This window comes from Gobio gobio (genome assembly GCF_949357685.1).
Source record: "Gobio gobio genome assembly, chromosome: 9".
Classification (NCBI taxonomy): domain Eukaryota; kingdom Metazoa; phylum Chordata; class Actinopteri; order Cypriniformes; family Gobionidae; genus Gobio; species Gobio gobio.
The window spans coordinates 378,429-388,428 of record NC_137115.1 but is presented as its reverse complement, the minus strand read 5'-3'; the positions used below and the strand labels follow the sequence as shown (position 1 = coordinate 388,428).

The following is a 10,000-nucleotide window of genomic DNA, read 5'->3' as shown; positions in this document are numbered from 1 at the left end:
GCAGAAGAGCGCTCAGCATGGGCTCTGCGGACACACCCCAGCGGTCACATGATCACTCACATGATCACACACTCTTACAGCTTATGAGACAATCAGTCACATGATCACTCTCACACACTCTTATGTGGCGTTCACACCGGACGCTTGAACATGTTGAGTTTACTCGCTTCAATCACGCGTGACATTCACTGCACAACAGACGTGATTCTCCTCATGGGCGGAGCTTCTGCCAGCGGCTCGACTCAGTGAGAAATGTCTGACATGGGCTGTGTTTACACGTCTTTGTTCAAATCTACTGTTAATGTGTGACAAAACATAGTTTTAAGACTTTTTCAGTCGATAATGTAGTTGTTTAAAGCTCAAATCTGTGGTTTATTTATATAAAGAGTGCCTATTTGAACATGTGATCTGGTGTGTGTGTGTGTGTGTGTGTGTGGGTGTGTGTGTGTGTGTGTGTGTGTGTGTGTGTGTGTGTGTGTGTGAGAGCTCCAGTGGATCAGCTCAGCTCATTAACCCGGTGAGATCAGCCTTTCCTCAGCCAGTTCTTCTGCCGCTGGCTCTGATGATCTGTGGTGTGGTGTGTGTGTGTGTGTGTGTGTGTGTGTGTGTGTGTGTGTGTGTGTGTGTGTGAGCTCCAGTGGATCAGCTCAGCTCATTAACCCGGTGAGATCAGCCTTTCCTCAGCCAGTTCTTCTGCCGCTGGCTCTGATGATCTGTGGTGTGTGTGTGTGTGTGTGTGTGTGTGTGTGTGTGTGTGTGTGTGTGTGTGTGAGCTCCAGTGGATCAGCTCAGCTCATTAACCCGGTGAGATCAGCCTTTCCTCAGCCAGTTCTTCTGCCGCTGGCTCTGATGATCTGTGGTGTGTGTGTGTGTGTGTGTGTGTGTGTGTGAGCTCCAGTGAGATCAGCCTTTCCTCAGCCAGTCCTTCTGCCGCTGGCTCTGATGATCTGTGGTGTGTGTGTGTGTGTGTGTGTGTGTGTGTGTGTGTGTGTGTGTGTGTGTGTGTGTGTGTGTGTGTGTGTGTGTGTGTGTGTGTGTGTGTGTGTGTGTGTGTGTGTGTGTGTGTGAGCTCCAGTGGATCAGCTCAGCTCATTAACCCGGTGAGATCAGCCTTTCCTCAGCCAGTCCTTCTGCCGCTGGCTCTGATGATCTGTGGTGTGTGTGTGTGTGTGTGTGTGTGTGTGTGTGTGTGTGAGCTCCAGTGAGATCAGCCTTTCCTCAGCCAGTCCTTCTGCCGCTGGCTCTGATGATCTGTGGTGTGTGTGTGTGTGTGTGTGTGTGTGTGTGTGTGAGCTCCAGTGGATCAGCGGCGCTCATTAACCCGGTGAGATCAGCCTTTCCTCAGCCAGTCCTTCTGCCGCTGGCTCTGATGATCTGTGGTGTGGTGTGTGTGTGTGTGTGTGTGTGTGTGTGTGTGTGTGTGTGTGTGTGTGTGTGTGTGTGTGTGTGAGCTCCAGTGGATCAGCGGCGCTCATTAACCCAGTGAGATCAGTCTTTCCTCAGCCAGTTCTTCTGCCGCTGGCTCTGATGATCTGTGGTGTGTGTGTGTGTGTGTGTGTGTGTGTGTGTGTGTGTGTGTGTGTGTGTGTGTGTGTACACAGGCCCACAGGCCTTTACACACACACACACACACACTCTAACACAAACACACACTCATTGTGTTAGAGTGTGTGTGTGTGTGCGTGAGTTTGTGAGTGTGTGCATGCGTGCGTGTGAGTGAGTGAGAGTGTGTGTGACCAAAACATTATGACCACAGGTCTAACTGATATCCTCTGCGTTCCTGGGCTCCACTGAGGGCTGTGACGTATTGACAAAAAATAATCTCTCGATATTTTCTGGGATTTTCCTGATACCGATAATTAGAGGATTTTAGCTGCGTGTGTTACTGGGCAGGGCGAGGACAGCTGTGGTCAGAGACTCCTAACGTTTCTGATATTCTTCATGTCTTCATGTGTGGTCAGTTCACATCATCCTTTCCAATTGATTTGGCCTTTATAGGCATTTGAACCTTTATAAAGCCATTTTTAACCCTAACCCTATACATGCATCATCTTGTGTGTCAATTTCATAAATGTAATCTAATTCAGTTATAATAATAGGACACAATAGGGCGTTTACCAATCAAATTAAAGTGTCATCAAACTCATCTTAGCACTGGAGAGGAAACACAGAGGCAGTGGATTGAGATCATCTACACATGAATGAGTCTGCAGAAATAATGATCTGATGTTTAATCTGACCCTGCATCCCAATTAGGGATGAAACGATTACCGGTTTCACGATAAACCACGATAAAATTTAGTGACGGTTAGTAATATCGTATAAAATTTTATTATCATTAAAACCGCGTGTGATTATCACGGTTGTGAAAACTCGCGGTAAATCTTGTCCAGTCAGCGTCAGTCTGGCGCAGCACCGCTGTTTTCTGAATGAGGAGAAATGGCAGAAAGCAGTGACAGCACTCTGGAGATTGTTCTGCCTTCTAAAAGGACCAAATCTGAGGTGTGGTCATATTTTGGCTTTTACAAAAGTCCTGAGGGAAACTTAATCTAAGATGGTCACCCTGTCTGCAAACATGCCAGAAGAAAGTCGCTGTAATAGGGGGAACACTTCAAAACTACGAACGCAAGGCAAGTGGACTTTGACCTCAGTACCAAACCTACGTCTGGCAAATAATAACGTGAAGCGAACGAACAAATTCAGACAAGACTAGGGTGACATTTAAGGGATAATCAGGGCTTGACATCAACAACCGCCATTTGCGAGTGTAACGTTATTTCGGCTGCACACTAGCCACTCTGGCTGTTGAACTTGTAATAGTCTTCTCAAAAGCCATCTGTTATAATCGCGTTGCGCATTATAAGCACTTACACGTGCTTCCATTGAGTTTATGAATGCAATATCTCATAATCAAAGGCGTTCAGATTAGCGGAGTTTTGTTCAGAGCGCGCGCCGCTCTCACACGCTGAAATCTGCACTCAAAGCAGAGATAAACGTGCGATGTACGCAGGAGATTCATTCATCATACAGTGATCGACTGTTTTTGTTCTATTTCAGCAGCGAAAATGGTTTAAAAAAACACAGCAGAAGCACAGCGCATCTGATATGACTGGCATAACGCAGGCAAATTTAGGGACCGTCTGTAAAGTTACATACAACATTGGTAACGTTATACACGTTTCAAACTTCAATAGCATTTGAAGAGAATGACAGTCATAAAAAGACTGTAAAGTGTTCATCTAGGTGTCAGGTATGATGCACACATTTTGATATTTAATAAAATAAACTGTCAAATCATATGGAAATATGGATATGCATTATTTCACTAGGATACTGTTTGGGCTCTAACACAAAATATGCTAGATTTAAATGTGTCTGATAGAACACTGATGAGAATATTGCTTGGGAATATATTTACAGTGATAATATTAGAGATTATATTTACGACAAATTATTATTATTTATGTGTTATGCGTTGCTATTGACGGCGGCCATTAAGGAAGGAAATCCCACAGAATCTAGCTTAAAAAAGTGCTTAGAGCTGCTTTAGTTATTTGTTGTTTGTTGAATTTCAAATATAAAACTTGTTGAAATGTTTTAAGTGAGTGCATCTGTTCTTTTTGAACACTTTCATTTCGTTTGAACAAAACCGTGATAATATTGATAACCGTGATAATTTGGGTCACTATAATCGTGATGTTAAATTTCCATACCGTTTCATCCCTAATCCCAATGTGCATAACACACAACATAAAGAATATTGAATATTACTAATGTCATCCCTTCATCTGTTCTAGTCGCTCAAAGGCGGATTGGTTCAGTGAGAACACGCGTGTTTCAGTGCTGTGACATCATCAGCTCACCGAAGTGATCCCAGTCTTCCTGCATGTTCTGGATCTCCAGCTGGTTGCGGCCCTCAGTGAAGATGGGCTTAGGGTTCTTCTCAAAGCCTCCGGACAGGATTCCTCCATGCCAGGCGCGGGCGTAGATCCGTCCGTCCATATCTATCACCACTGCAGACAAACAACACACCACAGCTGCTCACGCCGGCTTCAGCCAATCACAGAGGAGCAGGGCCACCTCAGATAATGAGAGCTAATGCTAGTGTGTGTGTGAGTGTGTGTGTGTGTGTGTGAGTGAGTGAGTGAGTGAGTGAGTGAGTGAGTGAGTGAGTGAGTGAGTGAGTGAGTGAGTGAGTGAGTGAGTGAGTGAGTGAGTGAGTGAGTGAGTGAGTGTGTGTGTGTGTGTGTGTGTGTGTGTGTGAGTGTGAGTGAGTGAGTGAGTGTGTGTGTGTGTGTGTGTGTGTGTGTGTGTGTGTGTGTGTGTGTGTGTGTGTGTGTGTCACCTGGGCTGTCGGGCCGCAGGGGCTCGGACAGGGGTTTGGTCAGCAGGTAGAAGTGTTCACAGCCGTGAAGCGGGACAGACACTTTGACCTCGCTGCTCTGACCCAGCTCATACGCCCACTGAAAACACACCGCAACCATTACTGGACATGGGACAGAAACATACATGACAAAATAAAGCATTACACAATTATAGTGCACAAAACCTTTTCCAAGTGATGATCAAAATAACTCTCATTATTTTCTATGAGAATATTTTAAAGGTGCACTATAGCCCTCTAGCGGCCAAGAAACAGAACTGCAGGATTGTGTGCGCTCATGTTTGGGTTGTGCAGTTCTTTAGTGCGCCCACATGATGATGACGAGTGGACACGCGTGTGTCATGTGCAGTTCTTTAGTGCGCCCACATGATGATGACGAGTGGACACGCGTGTGTCATGTGCAGTTCTTTAGTGCGCCCACATGATGATGACGGGTGGACACGTGTGTGTCATGTGCAGTTCTTTAGTGCGACAGCATGATGATGACGAGTGGACACACGTGTGTCATGTGCAGTTCTTTAGTGCGCCCACATGATGATGACGGGTGGACACGTGTGTGTCATGTGCAGTTCTTTAGTGCGCCCACATGATGATGACGAGTGGACACGTGTGTGTCATGTGCAGTTCTTTAGTGCGCCCACATGATGATGACGGGTGGACACGCGTGTGTCATGTGCAGTTCTTTAGTGCGACAGCATGATGATGACGAGTGGACACGCGTGTGTCATGTGCAGTTCTTTAGTGCGCCCACATGATGATGACGAGTGGACACGCGTGTGTCATGTGCAGTTCTTTAGTGCGCTCACATGATGATGACGGGTGGACACGTGTGTGTCATGTGCAGTTCTTTAGTGCGCCCACATGATGATGACGGGTGGACACGCGTGTGTCATGTGCAGTTCTTAAGTGCGCCCACATGATGATGACGAGTGGACACGCGTGTGTCATGTGCAGTTCTTTAGTGCGCCCACATGATGATGACGGGTGGACACGCGTGTGTCATGTGCAGTTCTTTAGTGCGCTCACATGATGATGACGAGTGGACACGCGTGTGTCATGTGCAGTTCTTTAGTGCGCCCACATGATGATGACGAGTGGACACGCGTGTCATGTGCAGTTCTTTAGTGCGCCCGCATGATGATGACGAGTGGACACGCGTGTGTCATGTGCAGTTCTTTAGTGCGCCCACATGATGATGACGAGTGGACACGCGTGTGTCATGTGCAGTTCTTTAGTGCGCCCACATGATGATGACGAGTGGACACGCGTGTGTCATGTGCAGTTCTTTAGTGCGCCCGCATGATGATGACGAGTGGACACGCGTGTGTCATGTGCAGTTCTTTAGTGCGCCCACATGATGATGACGAGTGGACACGCGTGTCATGTGCAGTTCTTTAATGCGCCCGCATGATGATGACGAGTGGACACGCGTGTGTCATGTGCAGTTCTTTAGTGCACCCGCATGATGATGACGAGCGGACACGCGTGTCATGTGCAGTTCTTTAGTGCGCCCGCATGATGATGACGAGCGGACACGCGTGTGTCATGTGCAGTTCTTTAGTGCACCCGCATGATGATGACGAGTGGACACGCGTGTGTCATGTGCAGTTCTTTAGTGCGCCCGCATGATGATGACGAGTGGACACGCGTGTGTCATGTGCAGTTCTTTAGTGCACCCGCATGATGATGACGAGTGGACACGCGTGTGTCATGTGCAGTTCTTTAGTGCGCCCGCATGATGATGACGAGTGGACACGCGTGTGTCATGTGCAGTTCTTTAGTGCGCCCGCATGATGATGACGAGTGGACACGCGTGTGTCATGTGCAGTTCTTTAGTGCGCCCGCATGATGATGACAAGTGGACACGCGTGTGTCATGTGCAGTTCTTTAGTGCGCCCGCATGATGATGACGAGTGGACACGCGTGTGTCATGTGCAGTTCTTTAGTGCGCTCACATGATGATGACGGGTGGACACGTGTGTGTCATGTGCAGTTCTTTAGTGCGCCCACATGATGATGACGGGTGGACACGCGTGTGTCATGTGCAGTTCTTAAGTGCGCCCACATGATGATGACGAGTGGACACGCGTGTGTCATGTGCAGTTCTTTAGTGCGCCCACATGATGATGACGGGTGGACACGCGTGTGTCATGTGCAGTTCTTTAGTGCGCTCACATGATGATGACGAGTGGACACGCGTGTGTCATGTGCAGTTCTTTAGTGCGCCCACATGATGATGACGAGTGGACACGCGTGTCATGTGCAGTTCTTTAGTGCGCCCGCATGATGATGACGAGTGGACACGCGTGTGTCATGTGCAGTTCTTTAGTGCGCCCACATGATGATGACGAGTGGACACGCGTGTGTCATGTGCAGTTCTTTAGTGCGCCCACATGATGATGACGAGTGGACACGCGTGTGTCATGTGCAGTTCTTTAGTGCGCCCGCATGATGATGACGAGTGGACACGCGTGTGTCATGTGCAGTTCTTTAGTGCGCCCACATGATGATGACGAGTGGACACGCGTGTCATGTGCAGTTCTTTAATGCGCCCGCATGATGATGACGAGTGGACACGCGTGTGTCATGTGCAGTTCTTTAGTGCACCCGCATGATGATGACGAGCGGACACGCGTGTCATGTGCAGTTCTTTAGTGCGCCCGCATGATGATGACGAGCGGACACGCGTGTGTCATGTGCAGTTCTTTAGTGCACCCGCATGATGATGACGAGTGGACACGCGTGTGTCATGTGCAGTTCTTTAGTGCGCCCGCATGATGATGACGAGTGGACACGCGTGTGTCATGTGCAGTTCTTTAGTGCACCCGCATGATGATGACGAGTGGACACGCGTGTGTCATGTGCAGTTCTTTAGTGCGCCCGCATGATGATGACGAGTGGACACGCGTGTGTCATGTGCAGTTCTTTAGTGCGCCCGCATGATGATGACGAGTGGACACGCGTGTGTCATGTGCAGTTCTTTAGTGCGCCCGCATGATGATGACAAGTGGACACGCGTGTGTCATGTGCAGTTCTTTAGTGCGCCCGCATGATGATGACGAGTGGACACGCGTGTGTCATGTGCAGTTCTTTAGTGCACCCGCATGATGATGACGAGTGGACACGCGTGTCATGTGCAGTTCTTTAGTGCGCCCGCATGATGATGACGAGTGGACACGCGTGTGTCATGTGCAGTTCTTTAATGCGCCCGCATGATGATGACGAGTGGACACGCGTGTGTCATGTGCAGTTCTTTAGTGCACCCGCATGATGATGACGAGTGGACACGCGTGTCATGTGCAGTTCTTTAATGCGCCCGCATGATGATGACGAGTGGACACGCGTGTGTCATGTGCAGTTCTTTAGTGCGCCCGCATGATGATGACGAGTGGACACGCGTGTCATGTGCAGTTCTTTAATGCGCCCGCATGATGATGACGAGTGGACACGCGTGTGTCATGTGCAGTTCTTTAGTGCACCCGCATGATGATGACGAGTGGACACGCGTGTGTCATGTGCAGTTCTTTAGTGCGCCCGCATGATGATGACGAGCGGACACGCGTGTGTCATGTGCAGTTCTTTAGTGCGCCCGCATGATGATGACGAGTGGACACGCGTGTGTCATGTGCAGTTCTTTAGTGCGCCCACATGATGATGATGAGTGGACACGCGTGTCATGTGCAGTTCTTTAGTGCGCCCGCATGATGATGACGAGTGGACACGCGTGTGTCATGTGCAGTTCTTTAGTGCGCCCGCATGATGATGACGAGTGGACACGCGTGTGTCATGTGCAGTTCTTTAGTGCGCCCGCATGATGATGACGAGTGGACACGCGTGTGTCATGTGCAGTTCTTTAGTGCGCCCACATGATGATGACGAGTGGACACGCGTGTGTCATGTGCAGTTCTTTAGTGCGCCCACATGATGATGACGGGTGGACACGTGTGTGTCATGTGCAGTTCTTTAGTGCGACAGCATGATGATGACGAGTGGACACACGTGTGTCATGTGCAGTTCTTTAGTGCGCCCACATGATGATGACGAGTGGACACGCGTGTGTCATGTGCAGTTCTTTAGTGCGCCCACATGATGATGACGAGTGGACACGTGTGTGTCATGTGCAGTTCTTTAGTGCGCCCACATGATGATGACGGGTGGACACGCGTGTGTCATGTGCAGTTCTTTAGTGCGCCCACATGATGATGACGAGTGGACACGTGTGTGTCATGTGCAGTTCTTTAGTGCGCCCACATGATGATGACGGGTGGACACGCGTGTGTCATGTGCAGTTCTTTAGTGCGACAGCATGATGATGACGAGTGGACACGCGTGTGTCATGTGCAGTTCTTTAGTGCGCCCACATGATGATGACGAGTGGACACGCGTGTGTCATGTGCAGTTCTTTAGTGCGCTCACATGATGATGACGGGTGGACACGTGTGTGTCATGTGCAGTTCTTTAGTGCGCCCACATGATGATGACGGGTGGACACGCGTGTGTCATGTGCAGTTCTTAAGTGCGCCCACATGATGATGACGAGTGGACACGCGTGTGTCATGTGCAGTTCTTTAGTGCGCCCACATGATGATGACGGGTGGACACGCGTGTGTCATGTGCAGTTCTTTAGTGCGCTCACATGATGATGACGAGTGGACACGCGTGTGTCATGTGCAGTTCTTTAGTGCGCCCACATGATGATGACGAGTGGACACGCGTGTCATGTGCAGTTCTTTAGTGCGCCCGCATGATGATGACGAGTGGACACGCGTGTGTCATGTGCAGTTCTTTAGTGCGCCCACATGATGATGACGAGTGGACACGCGTGTGTCATGTGCAGTTCTTTAGTGCGCCCACATGATGATGACGAGTGGACACGCGTGTGTCATGTGCAGTTCTTTAGTGCGCCCGCATGATGATGACGAGTGGACACGCGTGTGTCATGTGCAGTTCTTTAGTGCGCCCACATGATGATGACGGGTGGACACGCGTGTGTCATGTGCAGTTCTTTAGTGCGACAGCATGATGATGACGAGTGGACACGCGTGTGTCATGTGCAGTTCTTTAGTGCGCCCACATGATGATGACGGGTGGACACGCGTGTGTCATGTGCAGTTCTTAAGTGCGCCCACATGATGATGACGAGTGGACACGCGTGTGTCATGTGCAGTTCTTTAGTGCGCCCACATGATGATGACGAGTGGACACGCGTGTGTCATGTGCAGTTCTTTAGTGCGCCCACATGATGATGACGAGTGGACACGCGTGTGTCATGTGCAGTTCTTTAGTGCGCCCGCATGATGATGACGAGTGGACACGCGTGTGTCATGTGCAGTTCTTTAGTGCGCCCACATGATGATGACGAGTGGACACGCGTGTCATGTGCAGTTCTTTAATGCGCCCGCATGATGATGACGAGTGGACACGCGTGTGTCATGTGCAGTTCTTTAGTGCACCCGCATGATGATGACGAGCGGACACGCGTGTCATGTGCAGTTCTTTAGTGCGCCCGCATGATGATGACGAGCGGACACGCGTGTGTCATGTGCAGTTCTTTAGTGCACCCGCATGATGATGACGAGTGGACACGCGTGTGTCATGTGCAGTTCTTTAGTGCGC

General features: G+C 49.6%; 1 protein-coding gene across 2 annotated transcripts in view; it reads right to left on the bottom strand.

The window, feature by feature from the left end:
- The window catches only part of pdpr (pyruvate dehydrogenase phosphatase regulatory subunit), a 38,241-nt gene that overhangs the window by 15,815 nt on the left and 12,426 nt on the right, over window positions 1-10,000 (bottom strand). For both annotated transcript variants that reach the window (XR_013817179.1, XM_079825177.1), the window contains exons 7-9: window positions 4,346-4,463; window positions 3,864-4,013; window positions 1-24 (exon numbers count right to left, since the gene is read on the bottom strand). The exon at window positions 1-24 is cut by the window's left edge and continues 169 nt beyond it. Coding sequence is in view for 1 of the 2 variants with exons in the window: in XM_079825177.1 (XP_079681303.1) it covers window positions 1-24; window positions 3,864-4,013; window positions 4,346-4,463 (292 nt within the window). In the remaining variant the exon portion in view is untranslated. The remainder of the gene's footprint in view (window positions 25-3,863; window positions 4,014-4,345; window positions 4,464-10,000) is intronic.